This window comes from Lynx canadensis, chromosome D1, assembly GCF_007474595.2.
Source record: "Lynx canadensis isolate LIC74 chromosome D1, mLynCan4.pri.v2, whole genome shotgun sequence".
NCBI lineage: Eukaryota > Metazoa > Chordata > Mammalia > Carnivora > Felidae > Lynx > Lynx canadensis.
Window position 1 is genome coordinate 74,420,334 of NC_044312.2, and position 19,120 is coordinate 74,439,453.

The 19,120-nt window shown below is 41.4% G+C and overlaps 1 protein-coding gene across 5 annotated transcripts in view; it reads right to left on the reverse strand.

Annotated features, from left to right (window-relative positions):
- Positions 1 to 9,618: 9,618 nt before the first annotated feature.
- Positions 9,619 to 19,120, reverse strand: part of HPS5 (HPS5 biogenesis of lysosomal organelles complex 2 subunit 2) — a 41,822-nt gene continuing 32,320 nt past the window's right edge. For all 5 annotated transcript variants that reach the window (XM_030331106.1, XM_030331101.1, XM_030331104.1 and 2 more), the window contains exons 17-23: positions 18,849 to 18,969; positions 18,269 to 18,424; positions 17,399 to 17,518; positions 16,450 to 16,563; positions 14,404 to 14,510; positions 11,540 to 11,810; positions 9,619 to 10,406 (exon numbers count right to left, since the gene is read on the reverse strand). In XM_030331106.1, coding sequence (XP_030186966.1) covers positions 10,346 to 10,406; positions 11,540 to 11,810; positions 14,404 to 14,510; positions 16,450 to 16,563; positions 17,399 to 17,518; positions 18,269 to 18,424; positions 18,849 to 18,969 — 950 coding nt within the window. In that variant the 3' untranslated portion in view covers positions 9,619 to 10,345. The remainder of the gene's footprint in view (positions 10,407 to 11,539; positions 11,811 to 14,403; positions 14,511 to 16,449; positions 16,564 to 17,398; positions 17,519 to 18,268; positions 18,425 to 18,848; positions 18,970 to 19,120) is intronic.

Here is a 19,120-nt window from a genome sequence, read left to right on the forward strand (position 1 = left end):
CAAAAATGAACTACTGGGACCTCATCAAAATAAAAAGCTTCTGCACAGTGAAGGAAACAATCAGCAAAACTAAAAGGCAACTGAAGGAATGGGAGAAGATATTTGCAAATGACATATCAGAGAAAGGCTTAGTATCCAAAATCTATAAAGAATTTATCAAACTCAACACTCAAAAAAACAATCCAGTGAAGAAATGGGGAAAAGATATGCATAGACACTTCTCCAAAGAAGACATCCAGATGGCCAACTGACACATGAAAAATGCTCTACATCACTCATCCTCAGGGAAATATAAATCAAAACCACAATGAGATACCACCTCACACCTATCAGAATGGCTAACATTATTAACAACTCAGGCAACAACAGATGTTGGCGAGGATGTGGAGAAAGAGGATCTCTTTTGCATTGTTGGTGGCAATGCAAGCTGGTGCAGCCACTCCGGAAAACAGTATGGAGGTTCCTCAAAAAATTAAAAATAGAACTACCCTACGACGCAGCAATTGCACTACTAGATATTTATCCAAGGGATACAGGCGTGCTGTTTCGAAGGGACACATGCATCCCCATGTTTATAGCAGCACTGTCAACAATAGCCAAAGTATGGAAACAGCCCAAATGTCCATCGATGGATGAATGGATAAAGAAGATGTGGTATATATACACAATGGAGTATTACTCGGCAATCAAAAAGAATGAAATCTTGCCATTTGCAACTACGTGGATGGAACTAGAGAGTATTATGCTAAGCGAAATTAGACAGTCAGAGAAAGACAAATATCATATGACTTCACTCATATGAGGGCTCTAAGACACAGAACAGATGAACACAAGGGAAGGGAAGCAAAAATAATATAAAAACAGGGAGGGGGATAAAAACATAAGGGACTCTTAAATATGGAGAACAAACAGAGGGTTATGGAGGGGTTGTGGGAGGGGGGATGGGCTAAATGGGTAAGGGGCATTAAGGAATCTACCACTGAAATCACTGTTGCACTATATGCTAACTAACTTGGATGTAAATTAAAAGAAGAAGAAGAAGAAGAAGAAGAAGAAGAAGCAGCAGCAGCAGCAGAAGCAGCAGCAGCAGCAGCAGAAGAAGAAGAAGAAGAAGAAGAAGAAGAAGAAGAAGCAGAAGAAGAAGAAGAAGAAGAAGAAGAAGAAGGCTTAGGAGAAGAAGAAGCAGAAGAAGAAGAAGAAGCAGAAGAAGAAGAAGAAGAAGAAGAAGAAGAAGAAGAAGAAGCAGAAGAAGAAGAAGCAGAAGCAGAAGAAGAAGCAGAAGAAGAAGCAGAAGAAGAAGCAGAAGAAGAAGAAGAAGGCGGCGGCGGCTTAGGTCTTCCCCAAACTGGTCTCCCAAGTAGTCGCCTACAATTGCTCTCCTTCCTTCTATATGGCACCATCCTGACTGCCTATCCTGACTGCTTAGCCTGCCCCTACAGCCGTGGAAGCCAGTTCTTGTAATAAGTCCACTAATATATACATATATATATCCTATTGGTTCCGGTCCTCTGGTTGAACTCTGACTCAGAATTTGGTACTGTAAGTTGTTTACAGGAACAGGATCATAAAGACAGATTTAGATTTCTCACAAGGAATTTGCTTATGCAATGGTGAGGGCTGACTAAGTAGGTTCAAAGTCTATAAAGAAGACCTGTTTTCCATTCAACCAAGCAGGGAGGATCACAAATGGGCAGGAATTCCACAGGCATGGGCGCAAGCTGTCGTCCATAGGTGGACTCTTCCCACCCTTGGGTGGTTTCTCTCTTTGGATCTAAGTCTTTTAGACCACCAGAACCTCAAGTCACAAGGATGGAAAACAAAAATTTTGCTAGTGGGTCAGTAGGGGTATTAGTGAGAGAAGTCACTATCCCTTCCTTGCCTTAATTCTTGGGCCCATGAATTGTGGCTATGGGAGAAACAGTAGCATATATTGGACACTGATCTAAAGCACATACCATATCCTTGGTGAGGGTGGGGAGGGCATTGCCCTATCCCTGCAAGGTGTTGCTATCTACCTAGCACTGTAACTGTTTTCAAAAGGTTATTCCACCATTCTACCCAGCCGGCTACTTCAAGATCATGGGGAACATGGTTAAACCAGTGAGCTCCATAAGTATAGGCCCATTGTCATGTTTTATCTGTTGCAAAATGAGTTCCTTAATCAGAAGTAATACTGTGTAGGGGTGCATGGTTGGCTCTGTCGGTTGAGCATCTGACTCTTGACTTTGGCTCAGTTCATGATCTCGCAGTTCATGAGATCAAGTCCCAAGTCTGGCTCTGTGCTGACAGTGCAGAATGAACCTTGAAAACAAGGATGAACCTTGAAAACATTAGGCTAAATAAAATCCAGACACAAAAGGCTATTTATAATATGAATATATGTGTATGAAATGTCCAGAATTGACAAGTCCAGAGACAGAGAGATTAGTGGCTGCCATGGCCTGGAAGGAGTGGGGGAGAGGGAGTGACTGCTAAAGGGTATGAAGTTTCTTGCTGGGATGATGAAAATATTCTGGAATTGCACAGAAGTGATGGCTACACAACCTGGTGAATATACTAAGAAACCCCTCAATAGGATAAAGAGGGTGAATTTTATGGTATGTGAATTATATCTCAGTTAAAAACTGTATGAGGAAGAAAATGTAAATAATAGATTAGGGCCCAGCGGGGAAAAGGAAAAGAACAGTCATCAAGTAATGTGTATCACACACATAAGATGGAATACCATGCAGTCTTCTCAGATAATATCCATGTTACATAGGAGAGTTTTTTTTTTAATTCTGTTTAATATTATCTTGGTAAGACAACAAAAGAATCTGTTGTTTATTTTATGCATAGGGAAATTTTCTAGAAAATACTATTATCATCTCCTTATGAAAAAAGAAAAGTAAGGGTGCCTGGGTGGCTCAGTCAGTTAAATGTCCAACTTCGGCTCAGGTCAGGATCTTGTGGTTTCTTGGTTTGAGCCCCACATCAGGCTCTCCACTGTCAGCGCAGAGCCCACTTGGGATCCTGTCTCCCTTTCTCTCTGCCCCTCCCCTGCTCGCGCATGCTGGCGCTTTTTTAATAAACAAAAAAAAAACAAAAAAAAAAAGGAAAACTCTTGCTATGTTTAGTGTGAAATATTAACTATATTTCAGTTAAAAAATAAAAACCAGGATTACTGGGATCGGCCAGAAGATTATTGAATAATAACCCTAGTCATAATGGCTCATTTACTGAGCTTATTCTATTCCCACACTGTGCCACAACTCTACAGGTGTAGATTATTTCTCAGATGTGGACACTGGGGGACAGAGAGACTGAGTACCTTGCTCAAGATCACAGATCTAGTGAGTAGTAAAGCCAGGATTTGAATGCAGGCAGTCTGGCTTAAGGCTTTTCCCTTCACCCACACTACTTCATTGAGCAGTACTAATAAGTAATAACAGTCCCTAGTTCTCTGATGGGGATTTACAGTTAATAGGTCAGTGAGATAAAAGCCTCCACTGCTGAGATAATTGTTTGGGGAGAAATGGAAACATTTTTGGTCTAGGCAAGATCCACTAGGGTCTGTGGGCAGGTGAGCAGTGAGGGTGCGTATAGAGCCCCAGCTGTGTCACAACTTGGACTCTGTTTGGCATCTGGGGCACCATCTGATGGGCCCTGGGCCCGTGCGGTCTCTCACTATTAAGTGAGTATGGATGTGCCATTCTCTCCGGTACCCCAGGCTGTAGTTGGAGGGCTGCCTGGAGGTTAGATTGAGGATCCTTCAGTGCTTTCTACACCAAGCTGTGAGCTGAGCTGTACCTGCAGGTAGGGAAGTCAGGGGGCTTAGCTGTGGGAATCTGAGGACATCAGAGTAGGGGGAAGGTTAAGGAAGCAGGTCATGTCAGGGGAGAGACAATCCAACCAGCAATGATGGCTGGATGCCTGCTATTTCTTACCTAATGGATCCTTCACTTGAATAACAGACTAAGTCTACGTGATAAAGCCTCAAAGAATAGAAGAATCCCCTCACCTCCTGCCGTCCTCACCCCCACCACCTCCCCTAGGTTCTCTGGTACTTTACTTGGAAACAACTCCAGTGAGCAGGAGTGAGAGACAGGGGTGTAGACCAGGGAGGGAGCATGGCCAACATAAGGATGCATAACGGAGCAGGCCATAATTAAGAGCCTTATACCCGGAGCTCAATCCCACTGCGACTTCTGAGGAATGTCATAAAAGATACCTGAACACTATCCACCACGATTCAAAAAGAAAAGCACCTATCAACTGGCTTCCATCTCCAGTGGTTAAGTGTGACCCCTTGAATATTAACCTTTCTACATTCCATGGCTGTGCACATGCTCAGTGCCCTGTGGATTTCCCTAGTGTATGGAACAGAAGGCTGTGGAACAGACCCAAAGCAGGTTGCACCTGCATGAAATGGATCAATGCTCATAAACGATGGAATCATCATTGTAGAAGTGGCTGCAGGAAAAGGAGGGGGCCAGAGGATCTGAAGTAGTATGTAAGCCATATCTGATATACCAAAACCTTGTGCTTTTCTAAAGCTCATGGAAAAAACATATGCAGCAGGGTGCCTGGGTGAATGAGTCAGTAGAGTATCCAACTCTCTTTGATTTTGGCTCAGGTCATGATCCCAGGGTCATGGGATTGAACCCCACATCAAGACCTGTGCTGAGCATGGAGTCTGCTTAAGATTGCCTCTCCCTCTCTCCCCCCCCCCCCCCGCCGCTCTACCCCCCTCTCGCTTGTACTAATAAAAATTGAAAAAAAGGAAAGAAAAAAGAAAAGCACAGGCATCTCCAACATATGGACAGTAAATTCACTCACGAATGAAGGGATTGATTGGATCTTAGGTTGAGGATAAAAGAGAGAAGAGGGAAAGAAGCTGGTTAGCCAAGACAGGGAGACAGGCAGGGACACTAGGAAGGACAAAGAAATGTAAGCTACCACGGACTTGTGGAATGAACCAGCCGTGAGCCTGGTACTGCCACAAACCAGATGCCACCCCAGGGGGATGTGATCTGGAGCACAGTGCTCTTTGAGGGACTGAGTGCTACGGGGCTTGGTAGGGATATGGAGACATTCTTAGCAACGGGGTTGGATCTGCTACATTCCACCTCATATTTTGGTTAAGATAACTTATTTTTGTTTTCCTACAACAAAAGTAGTTTGTTAGAGGTTGGAGTAAAATTAAGGTGATACAATGACCATTATGGTTAGGGGATCCAAGGAATATACGAGCCACAAGGTCCCCATGGGAGACAGGTTTGAAGGACAAGGAGAAGCAAGTTTTTGTTGGTTAGGATTTGCCTCCAAACATCAAAACCGAATTCTGGTAAACCTGGGCCACACTGCCACATCTTCTTCTCCTCTAACTTCAAACTCCAACTCCAGTCTCCAAGATTAAAAAGGCCATTCCAATCGGCACCCACCAACACTGGAGGAGGAACCAGAGAGCCTGAGCTTGTGTTTGACACATTTGGAGGCAAGTTTCCAGGCATACTTCAGAGAAGGCTCTTTCTCCAAAATTATTTAAGCCTAAACAAACTGAGAACGCAACAAGTTGTGAGACTGGCTCTACCTCACTTCCTCTAATTAGGGTAAGGCTAACTGGCTGTAACAAAAACACAGAAGCTTAAGGAATACAAAAATTCACATTTCCCTTAATGTGGCAAGTAATCCAGCTGCCAGGGGCCTTGGATCCATACTGTCCTTCAGATTCCTTCTAAGTTGCTACCAGACTTCAGACTGAGCCTTGCTACTCAAAGGGTGATTCAAGGAAGCATCACCTGGGATCCCCTTAGAAATGCAAAATCTCAGGGGCGCCTGGGTGGCTCAGTCGGTTGAGCATCTGACTTCAGGTCAGGTCACGATCTGTGAGATCAGGTCTCGCGGGCCTGTGAGTTCGAGCCCCATGTCGGACTCTGCGCTGACAGCTCGGAGCCTGGAGCCTGCTTCGGATTCTGTGTCTCCCTCTCTCTCTGCCCCTCCCCAACTCATGCTCTGTCTCTGTAAAATATAAATAAACATTAAAAAAATTTTTTAAAAAATGCAAAATCTCAGGCCCCACCTCAGATCTACTGTGGCAGCCAGGGCCAGTTACTTAACATAATGGGTCCCAATGCAAAATAAAAATGTGTTCAGAAATTATTAAAAATTCCAAGATGATGAAAGCAGGGCATTCAAGCAGGCCCAGGGCCCTGGCTAAGTATGGGGCTCTGCAGAACTACACAGGCTTCATGCTATAAAGACAGGCGGTTTATCAGGAAAAGCTACAGGGGGATCAAGACCACTGACACGATGTCACTAAACTCAGGCTCTGCCTACCGGTAACAGTGCCACATCACTAGCGGGAACCATCACCTTGAATATTCACACTGACTCAGAGTCGCCCAGCTGGAATAATATATTACTTGGGCAAGATGGGAAAACATTCTCTGTTTAGGACACAGTGGTGCCAGGTAGTACTTCTCTGAGCCCTCTGGAAAGAATTATCAAGTGGAAATTTTCCCAGCCTTCTTCTGTGGTTTGTATCTGATCCATTAGACCAGGGCTGACTGGAAACTCCAGACTCCCCATCTCACAGAGCAGCATGTGTTGTAATTCTGTAGTGTTATTCAGGAAGTTTAGTGGTATGCAGGTTTCTTCTAAATGAAAGGGTAGGGAAAGCTCTGAACCCACTCTAAAGTTACTGTTTCCTGGCAGGAGGAGAGATTTCAGCCCCTTGTTCTGCCACAAAAATGGTTAAGATGGTAAGGTTTAAGTTACCTGTATGTTATCACATTTTAAAACAACCAAACTTGACATATAGAACTTGGAAGGCACAGAACCCTGGTGGGTTTCAGCAGGTGGGGACTGGAGCAAAGGACATGTCAAGGTTAAGCAGAGGCACAACCAGAGGTCCAAGTGCAGAGCGTATCCAAGAAACAGAGAACCCAGGATGAAGGACAAACTCTGGAGCGAGAAACGGAGTTTGGAAACAAGTCACGGAGGACCTTCAATGACAGGCTCAAGGATTTGGGTTTTATTTTGAAAGCAGAGGGGAGTCTGAAAGTTTCTGATTGGGAAGAGGCAGATTAAGGCTGTCTCGAGAGGACAAGGATTCTGACAGTGGATGTCTAATTAACTTCCCATGGGACCAAGACAGGGGTTCATCTATAAGCCAGGATAAATAACTCTGTTCTAAATCTAGGAACGATATGGGGGTGGGAGGTCAATTGAGGATTAACTTAGACCCTAGATGTACAGACTCCAGGTCTGGGCCAGGATCCCTGAAATCAGTTATCTTTCACGTGCTCCTGTGGTGACTCTGACATACAGCAAGTTTGTCAATCACCTCACTTGGGTGATACCTAGGTGCTTACACTTTGAGGAGCTGAGACTGAGTGGCGGCAGTGGGGAAGGCAAGACTTTAGACGTGAAGAAAGAAAGGTCACTAAGACTGCTCCAAGCGTTCAGGCAAGCAAGGAGTAACGAGACTGTGGATGGGCAGCAACGGAGACTGGAGAAAAAAACGACCTCTGGAGAACACCACCAACACAGTATTGAGAGGATTTATCTGGTGACTGGAAGTGAGGGTTGAGGAGCGGGAGAGGCAGGGATGACTACAAGGTTTTGAGCCTTGGGCAGAACGGGGACAGATTTAACACATACAAGGAAATTACTAACTTCAATTTTGGTCTTCTCACTCTCTCAGATTCATACAAACCAGTTTACATGGGTCTGATCACTACAGGGTAAAAGCAGTAAAAGGATATTCCATACCTTTCAAATGACAGCTAATATTTATTACCCGTGCACTGGTCACAAGCACTACTGCCCTGCACTCCAGTCTCATGTGTCACTAACAGCTGGCTCTAACCTATGCACCAGGCACTGTGTTCTGTGCTTCACATTTATGACCTCAGTTAATTCTCAAACTATCCTGAGTGACTGCTACTACTGTCCCCATAATATAGATGAGAAAACTGAAACTCAGAAAAACAAAGTAACTCTCCCAAGGTCACTTAGAAAGACACACAGCAACATTCAAAGCTAGACAGTGTGCCTCAGAACCCAAGCTCCCAGCCACTATGCGAATCTGTGGCCCTGTTAAAACTGAGGCAACCATGAATCACTGTCCAGCCATCTTCAGGGAAGTCAAAGATACAAGCTGTATTTGAAAACACTGCCTAATAGCCAACTACACTGATGAAATTTAAATGTTTAACTGAAGGGGACTTTTGTTGTTGTTGCTTGGTTTACTTTGGAAGCTAAATTCAGATGATGCGATTATGTTTTTTAGTGCTATAAATTTCTCTGTACCCTTTTGGCAAATGAGGATTGCTGTAATATGCCCTAAGAATAATCTGTTAGGAAATGACTGCACAACTGTGCCAGTTCAGGCTGTCTCCTGAGATTTCTTCTGTTCTCTTGTGGACAGTATGTCATTATGTAATGACAAAAGCTGAGAGACAGTGAAGGGAGGGTTCTTGCTCTTTACCTTAGTACAGACTCACATTCAACATAATCCAATACAGCCAAAATCCAGCTAATGCTAGTGGGAAGGTATGATATTGTGACTTATAGTAAGAAATATATATTTGGTCTTCCTCCCTTTTCTGGCACAGAGCTCCTAAAGCCCTTAGAATTTCCCACGTGATGAGTGCCATAGAGGTGTCTTGTACTTTCAGTCTCATCCCCCAAGCCCCACCCCTGACCTCAGGAAGGGAAAGGGACTGGACATTGAGTTCAATAGCTAACGACAAATGATTTAATTAATCACGCCCCTGTAATGAAGGTATAAAAAAACCGCAGAGAACTTGATTCAGAGAGCTTCTAGATTGGGAACACATAAAGATTTGAAGAAGGTGGCGCTTAGAGCAGACATGGAAGCTCCTTATGCTTTTCCCCGTACCCTGCCCTACCTGTGTCTTCTATCTGGCTGTTCCTAAATTACACCCTTTTATAAGAAGTTGGCAATCTAGTAAATAAAATGTTTCTTCTTGGTCAGAAGTATAGTTAACAACCTGGACTTGGAATTAGTGTCTAAGTGGAGGAGAGTTTTTTGGGACTGAGCCCTTTACCTGTGGGATCTGATGCTGCCTTTGGGTCAATAGTGTCAGAATTGGGTTGCATTGTAGGACACCCAACTGGTGTCAGGAAATTGTTTGGTAAGGGGAAACACCACACACACACACACACACACACACACACACACACACACACACTCCACCCCCACCCCCACTGTAGACCACAATTGTTAGGTTTTCCAAGCTTCCCAAAACTCTAAGAAACTTTGTGAAGCCTCCTTTCTCTGATAATGTCTTCAACCCATCTGGTTACATGATATCTGAATATCATATGGAAGCATGACAGCAACTTCTGTCTATAGTTCTTTGGCTGTGTTCTGAATGAAAAAAAGAAGCGAATCATTCAACGTATCCAACACTTTTCTTACTCCACGTTGAGCTTACTCCAACACCTTCCTGCAAATTGCTCACAATAAACCTCATGTCCGTATTCTATTCAAATAAAAACTTAACCAGATTTTACATGTATCATTAATGTAACATGCTACGCAAACATACAGGAGCTTGATGGAGGCATTCTAGTGCATGGCTTCAATGACACAAGTGCTCGCTGCAGTCTTTGTTAGTACTTAAGCTTTCCTTTATTATGGCTTTAAAAAAAATAATTTTTAAAGGTGCATGATTCCTTTGGACCACTGTTTAGGAAAGATTAGAGATAAAACATTTCTGGTAATAAATTAGTCATTTGTATATATGTTCAGATTAGAAAATGTCAAATATTGGAGAAAAATATATTTTAAATTAGCTCAATTTAAATATGGGGCCATTTCATGTAAATATCTAATCTGAATCTTCAGTGTTTCGTGTATTGTATGTGTTAATTCCGTTATGCCCAGTCTTATGTCAATAAATTTCTCAACTATCCCAGGTAAGATATAAAAAAAATTCAACTCCTGCCAATGACTTTATCTGTCTTCATTAAAAGCAGGATGAGAAACTTCTGTTCCTACATGAAGAGTCACAATAGGAAAATAATTCCCCCGATTCACTAGCAAGGGGAAAATAATACTGTAATTCAGCTGTGAACTTCCACATTCTGACTCCAGGACACTTCGATTCAGCAAACAAGGACTGATTCCTTTCAAAATTGAACCCTGGTTGACAAACACTGAGTTCACAGAGCCACAGATACAGAAGTTACGGACACTGACAAAAGTATTCCCAGGAAGGTGGCAGGGTTTTGAGGCGGTACCTTTCCTTCCACAGCAAATGTGTTCAGGAGGCTCAGGAGCATGACTCAGTTTTTCTCAAAATATTATGACATTGTGATGACTCTTCTTCCACTAGGCCTGCTGAGACCAGAGAAACCGATCACATTTTTCAAGCATGCTTTGTATCAAGGCTCTGAAATCCCAAAGAAAAGAAACAAGCACATTTAGTTTTCATTGTTCTATTTACAAAAAAAATTTTTTTGAACCCACAAAGAATTAAAGGATTCAAAAAGTTGACGGATTCTGTGCATCAAAAGACACAATCAACACAGTGAAAAGGCATCCTATCCAATAGGGGAAAATATCACAAATCATATATCTGATAAAGGGTTAATATCCAGAATATATAAAAAATTCATACAATAACAAAAAAACGTGATTTAAAAACAGGCAAAAAGACTTGAATAGAAATGTCTCCAAAGACGATATACAACAGCCAACAAGCACATGAAAAGATGTTCAACATCATTAATCACTAAGAAAATGCAAATAAAAACCAAAATACTTCTCACCTCATGCCCATTAGGATGGTTACTATCAAAAAATAATAGTAATAACATAACTACTGTTGGTGAAAATATGGAGAAAATGGAGCCCTTGTGCATCATTGGCGGGAATGTTAAATGGTGCAGCCCCTATGGAGAACAGTATGGCAGTTCCTAAAAAAAATTAAAACTAGAATCCCATATGATCTAGCAATTCCACTTCTGGGTATACACCCAAAAGAATTGAAAGCAGGGTCTCAAAGAGACTACTGTAGTCAAAATTATAGAGACAGAAAATAGATTGGTGGTTACGAGAAGCTGCATGGAGGGGGTCACGAGGAGTTGTTGTTTAATGGGTAAAGTTTAAGGTTTTCAAGATGATATGAACATAATTAACACTACTGAACCAAACTTAAAAATGGTTAAGATGGTGAATTTTATTTTATCTGTATTTTACCAAAATTAAAACAAAAGCAAAAAAAGCCCTGAGACAACTTGATATTTGGTACTAATAACTGTCTTCAAAAACTGAGTACACACCAGATTTGGGTATTCACATGAACTTACAGTGTCTTGGTCACAAGGATGAGACACAATAATTACTTTTAGCCTCTTCCCTCAATCACCTTAATTAGCAGAGGCATCTCAGTCCCCTCATCTGTTAGTGAGGGGCTGGGACTGAATGATCTCTACAGCCCCACCCCCTTCTGAAAATCTCTGAGCTTCCACATTCCCCAAGCACCTGTGGAGACGGCATGACAAAGGCATGACAGATTATTACCTCTGTCTTTTCTCCGCAATCCTCAGGATATCGCAGGTTCTAGTAAACCTCTGTGACAGCTCAAGGGTCAAACCACATTCCTGTAGCAATGACCAGGCCTGATCTGGGCCCATGGCCTTAGCTAACAGAAGTGCCACATTTTCCACATTGATGGGGGAAGGCCCATCACTGAAGTTCCCATTCTGTGACTTCTGGGGGGCTGGCTTTGTACTCTCGTTCTGTACGAGATGTAGGAGAAGCTTCCATTCCTCCACAGTCTCTGGGATCCAACCTACACAAACACACAGAAACACACAATTTTGGCTCTAATGGCTCTTAATGCTCTGCCTGCATATAGGAGACAGTCAGAACCATTGTGAAAACATTTAAAACCAAAACATAAGAACATGATATCATCCTAACACAAAATTGTTTTCTGAACATTTGTTGAATAAGTAATTCATGATAAGGAGAGGTCACAACATTAGCTTCAAAATTCTTCATTTCGCTCACTTAGGACTCCTTGGGTACAGTCTAGGCTAGGCACATGATGTGCAGTGTGAGACCAACCAGACATGATGACCCCTACACTCTTCTGGAGCTCAGTCTAGTAAAGGAGGTAAACACAGACTTAAATCTATACTTACAAACTGGGCTAAGTGCATTAAAGGAAAAGGTCAGGGAACCATCAGAGAGAATGGCATGTTTAGGGGGAATCTGAGAAGGGCTCTGTGAGGACGGGATAGATGAGCAAATAGCTGAAAGACCGGGCAAGCTCAGAGATGCACATGCCTGTGCCTCACATATGGACAAGCGTGAGGTCGCAGGGTGTCCGGGAATGGAGGGTGAAGGAGCCTGTATTTCTGACAAAGGAAACATGGAAGGCAACTTGACACAGAACAGAACTGGAATTCAAGGAACTCAAAGAATGGCCTACAGTGCACAAAGGCCTGGATTTTATTCTGATTTCCATGTAGCATGTTTCAAGGAAGGGAGCCACATCATCCAATTTTTGTTTTTAAGAACCCTTCTGGCTGCTCCAGGGAAAATGGATTAAAGGTGGGAGAGAATGGAAACCAGATGACTATTCTGAGGTGACTGCAGCCATCTAGGCGAGTAGCTAGGACCAGGGAGCTGGTGGTGGAGCAAAAATATGTAGACAGATACGAGATACACATCGGCAATAAAACTAACAACGCCTTGAAGAGCAATTAATATGAGTTATGGGGAAAAGAGAAGTGTCAAGACCCCCATTTAACACACCAAGGGTAGGAACAGCTATTATTTTATTAACAAAATGGGCAGAAAGGATTTTAAATGGGATTTATTTTGTTTATGCTTCTTGAATTTTCAGTTTTTATCTATAACAAACATTGTATCATGACTTTAAAAATGTAAACCACTTATCTTAACTATTCTGTTAAGATATTATCTTAACTATTATCTGTTAACTATATCATCTTAACTATTCTGTTATTTTTCAGAAGGATATGTATGTTTATAGTTTTAGTCCTGCAGAATCACCTGGCCCTCCTCTTCATTTCTTTTTTAAAAAAAAATTTTTTTAAGCTTTATTTATTTTTGAAAGAGAGAGAGAGAGAGAGAGACAGAGAGACAGAGTGTGAGTGGGGAGGAGCAGAGAGAGGGAGACACAGAATCTGAAGCAGGCTCCAGGCTCTGAGCTGTCAGCAAAGAGCCCAATGCGGGGCTTGAACTCACAAACCGCGAGATCATGACCTCAGCCGAAGTCAGACCCCCAACCAACTGAGCCACCCAGGTGCCCCCCTCCTCTTCATTTCTGAAACAAAGATGATAATTATTTTTGCAATAGTTGGGACATCTGAAGCTAACTAACACTTGCCAGTGAACTGGCTTTTTTGCTCTGTTCTAACTTTCCCTCTCCCACACCAATAGAGCTGCAAAAGGCTATAGGTCACACTGCTGAATGAAGGACCCTGATGTCATGCAGTTGGCATCTTTGCACTGAGAGGAATAAAGCAACATGAGAAAAAAGACCAAGATGGACTCTCAGACCTCAGATATCAGTGTGTCAAAGCCCTGGCCTTCTGTCATTTTATCTGTGTTGGATTGATAAAAATTTAAAAACAATTTTTAAGTATTTAAATACTTGGGAAAGCTGGCTGCCACTCCACTTTAAGTTCATTTTAATGATACTGAACTGTTGGCTGTGTAAAAGGCAAGATGGTGCAGAGAAAAGACTCTGAGCACAAACTTTAAAGACAGTTAGTGAGACCTGGGTCTGAACACCTGCTCCACCAGTTGTACGGCTTTGGGGAAACTAACTGTCCTTCCCCCAGACCTCAATCACAACTTCTGTAAAACAGAAATAACAGTAAATATCCCAAAGGTTTGTTATTTAAACAGCAGATGGAAAAGTGTCTAGTGTAGTGACTAACACATAGTAGGCACTTGTTAATAGAAAAATTGCCTATAGTTTATTCTAATTATGATTTTATAATATACTAAGTGGTACTGATAAAAACCAAAACAAAACAATGGGCACCTGGGTGGCTCAGTTGCTTAGGCATCCAACTCTTGATTTTGGCTCAGGTCACAGTCTCATGGTTCATGAGATCAAGCCCTGAGATGCGCTCTGCACTGAGAGTGCAGAGCCTGCTTGGGATTCTCTCTCTTTCTCTGCCCTCCCCAGCTCATGCTCTCTCTCTTAATAAATTAAATAAATAAAAAATAAGTAAATAAATAAATAAATAACAAAGCAAAACAAAACAAACCTCCACAAATTTGACAGCTAACCAGGATTACATACAGGATCACTGAAATGTTCAACCAAGTATCCTTATTGAAAATTCTGCAGTGGCTTCTAATATACTACAACCAAAAGTAACCAACTGGGACTTACATACCATTGTCCCCTTCCATCAGGCTCATATCGTTAAGACACACAATGTTGGTGAAGGCCTCTCTTCTTCTCTCCAGCTCCAAACAAAGAGTAAGATACCCAGGCCAGAAACTTTAAAGAAACAAAAATTGAAGAAAGGAATAAAAACAGTGAATTTATCTGGAGCTGTGCTGTCCAATAAAGTAGACATTAGCCTTAAATTTAAATTAAATAAAAAGTCAGTTCTTCAGTGGACTAATCCATATTTCAAGTTTTCAAGTGGCTAATGGCTACCATATTGGACAATGTGGTAGCATTATTCTATTATCTAATAGATAATAGAAATAATTAGAAATAACTAGATAATATTCCTATTATCTAATAGACAATTCTATTAGACAGCCTTGATCTAGAGTGTGTACGAAAAAAAGAATAAAAGCTAGAGATAAATACTGATATTTGAGGCCAAGCACTGAGAGGCCTGAGAAAATTGAAACTTAAAAGCTTAAGTTATGGGAAACTGAAACCTAACCAAGCTTAACCAGCTTGTTCCGCTTCTGTACAATTGCTTGGCGCGCCCATGTATTCCTGATCAATCATTATTGCCTGGCACATCCGTATATTCTTGATCAACCATTGTTACTTGGCACATCCGTGTACTCCTGATCAATCATTGTTGCTTGGCACATCCGTGTATTCCTGATCAATCATTGTGATACCCGTACCCCCCGTTGTGGTCTGACCTAAAGGCAGGAACCAATCGAATACTGTTAAGTGTCCAACTTTAAACACCAACCAATCGCAGCTCTGTAACTGTGGAAAATTCCTGATTTCCCCATGACTTGTTTGTACCTGTCTATAAAAGGGGTGTAAAAACCTCTCTCAGGGCCTCTTGGCGTCACCGGCAAGGGGGGCGCAGAGGTCCAGGTTCGAACCTGCAATAAATGACCCTTGCTGCTTAGCTTTGACTCTGGACTCTGGTGGTTCGTTTTTGGGGGTCTCTTAGACTCTGGGCGTTTCAGCACTAGTTATGAGATGTGTAAGCTTATATATACTTTACAAACTTTAAGATTTCTTCCCCAAATATGCAAACTATGTAAGTTCTCCTTGACTCTTCCCTCTCTTTTATTTGCTATACCCATGGTTTATAAGTCCCACTGTATTTTCCCTCAGAATGTCCCTTGGATGTGCTCCTTCTGCTGCCATACTCATCACCAATTCAGTCATGCCTGAATTACTGTGACAGCTTCCTAGCTGGCCCTCCTATCTCCAACATCAGAGATGATTTTCAGAAAGCTCCATTTTTATCATGTCATTTCTGTACCAATAAATTCTTCTGAGGAGCTTTCAAGGTCCTACATGATCTCATCACCTACCACACCTGGCTAGTTTCATCCCTTATTATCAATAAACAAATATGTATCAAGTACCTATCACTGTATGAATTAGGAATTACAAAGAAAAAGAAAGACATTGGTCCCTATCTCCAAAAGATTATAATCCAGGTAGAGCCATAAGATAACACTGCCAGGCAATAAATAACTAATATGCGGTATGGATAAAAAGCAATGGTCAGTTTCTCATGCCCTTGTTCTTGCTGTTTCTCTTATCTGACCCACCCTCCTCTTGGGCTCCTTTATCAGTACAAATCCTGTCCAGCCTTCAGGGCTTTACCTCCAAAGTCTCCTCCCTCCTCCCTAAATCCTTCACCAACAATTCTATTAAGCACATTCTAATCTCTCCCTTCTCAGGAACCCTGTATCAACTGTTAACTCTTAGCACATAGTCTGGTGCTTAATTAAATACCATCCAAGTGCCTGAGAACTGGAGTTAGCTACCAAGGACCAGGGGGAGAGAGGAATTAGCAAAGGCCAATGTCTTCTACACAAAAGAAAAATATGTATAAAATTTTAAAAGAAAAAGACGTCTACTTTACTATCACTTAAAATAAAAGTCACTTCTCTGTAGTAAAGAGAATTCCCAAATGATAAAGCATATCAATTCAGGTCCTTCACTATAAAGTTATGAACTAAGAAGCTTATCTTTAGCTTCTAAAACAATTCTCACTTACCCATGAGACCTACAGATGTCAGCCATTTTCTCTTTGGTTATAAAATCTGCAGGTAGTTTAATGAGATGGAGCAGCAGCTGATTGTAACCCCAGGAAAGCAAGTGTGAATGGGGCCTGTGAAATGAACAACTCTCAGTGAATTAGACAAGAAACACTTTTACAAAATGCTTATGCGCCATCTAATAGAGAAGTATAGAGTTTAATTATATTTGTCACATAATTAACATGTTGTCACTTATTTTTCCCATTGTTGTATTTTTATATTATAATATCCATTATATCATTATATCAATTATTATTATATTTTTCAAACATTTTTACTTGGCTTTTGAAAAATTAAAAATAGCTATTTTTCCTGTAACAAATATCTGTTTATTTTTTAAAATTAGGCATTTTAGGTAATAAAAAGCAAAAGAAAGAAGCCTATAATTCTCACTCATAGACAGCCACTGTATCTCCTTCTAGACCTTTTGTCTAGGCATATATGATAGGCATATGGTGGGGCGGGGGGGCTTTTAATAAGCTTCTCTTAGAGGTAAACACAAGAGACATTTCTAATACATGTATCAGTATGTATTTCTTATGGATTATTTTTTTTAGTCCCAAATCAAGCTATGTCTAGAAATTTCCAGGAAGAAAACATACCATTTCCTCCCTCTAATACAGGTTTAACCATCAAGGACTCTTAATGTGGATACATGAAAGAGCTTAATTATCTGAAATCATGTACAAAATTGTGCAGGGATGTACATTTTTCTGAGAGGAATCATCGGAAATCTGTAACTCAAAAAATGTTCAGAACCACTAAGAAGTACACTCAGTTTCCTTACTACTATGACTTGGGTCAGTCTCTTCCATAGCTATTCTTGAAGTAAGCCCAGAATGCTATGAATGAATAAAGCAGTTCCATTCTAGAGGAACATCGGAGCTGGAAGGAGAACTTTTATACCTGGGGTTTCCTTCATCATCCATAGTGCTTGTGCTTGGGGGAGCATCGTGGGTCACTGCTAAAAGCAGCCAATCCAATCTTAAAGATTCTGGTTGTAGAAGGGACTCAAGGAAAGATGGCCTAAAAGAAAGTTGGGGAGAAAAATCACCAATCTTCATACTGAGAAAGGAAACATAAAATGTAGGAATGTGAAGAAAATGTTATTAGGGGACCAAAATAGTAGATGAAATGACTTGAAAACCCTCCACTACAAAATGTCTAGAAATGCTGGTGAAAATCTAATAGCCTATTAAATGAACAGTTGAGCTCAAGATAATAAGGAAAATACCAAAAGGCCTAAAACAAAAAGAGAAATGAAAGCCAGTAGGGCAAATGTAAATCAATGAGATGAAGAAAGGGCGGGGGCGGGGGAGGGGCAGGTGTTGAAACCAAGGGCCATGTGGAAATAGGAAATGAGACCTCAGTCTAAAAAAGAGATGAGATCTGGGACTGAGATCCACAAAAAGCTGGGATATTATCAACAAAGAGGTGGCAATAAATCCACTCACCAGCAGAGACAACAAGGAAGCTTATTTGCCTTAGTGTAGGACGTGAAGCAGGGGTTTAATTTTACATTGATCATCATTGATCATCACTGATTCACTGAGAATCCCTGAGACAGAGTGAAGAGAAGTACACTAACTATGTGCACATTTATGGTATGTGTTGTGGACTGTGAAAGAACGGTACATGACTGCCAAAATCATCCTTTCCATAACAGGTGTGTCAATTGTGTGGCAGGTGGCAGTAAGAACATAACAACAGCTTATACAAGGGAAATAATGCCTTATCAAAAGAAAAGAGAGTCTGCAAATATTCTCGCCTTCTCACCGTTGATCTTCAGGCCTTGATTTCACCAGACTGTCTAAATAGGCCAGAAACTGAGCAGGATGATGATGACAAAGTTGCATGACATCCGAAGGCAAAATAGATGGGTAAAACCTGATTAAGGACCGAAGAGCAGATTCTCCAAACGTTTCATACAATCTGCATTTAAAAACAAAACCAGTTAGTCTCCAACTTCAATGAGATGATGTAACTTGGTTACATTATCTAAGCATTTATTAGAAATAAAAATGACAATCGGGGTGCCTGGGTGGCTCAGGTGGTTAAGCTTCCAACTTTGGATCAGGTCATGATCTCATGGTGAGTTCCAGACCCGAGTCAGGTTCTGTGCTGACAACTGAGAGCCTGGACCCTGCTTCAGATTCTGTGTCTCCCTCACTCTCTGCCCCTCCCCTGCTTGCGTGCTCTCTCTATCTCTCAAAAAGAAAAAACAATTTTTTCAAAAAGAAAAAAAAATGACAAGAAGCTGCCCACCATACAACTGAGTAAAACTTTAGAGATTAAGACCAAAACCAAAACAAAACACCATGACTTTAGTTCATATAAATGGCAGAGGACAACTTACCTGGCGGCATAAGCAATCAACAAAGGACTGTCAAAGGGGACTGAGTCATTCACTAACTTTAATCTTGTTGGTAGGTCTCCTTCCTTTATCTCCATATACGCAGGACTGGAACTTGCCATTTCTGAAAGATAAAGCACACCCTTTTCCTTTCATCTTGTAGCTGTAAATACTCAGTTCATGAACACATTCATTCAACAGTCATTAGTTATGGACCTACTGGGTGCATGGCACAATGGTTAAGCACTGGAGGACAAACAAAAAAAGGACAGGAC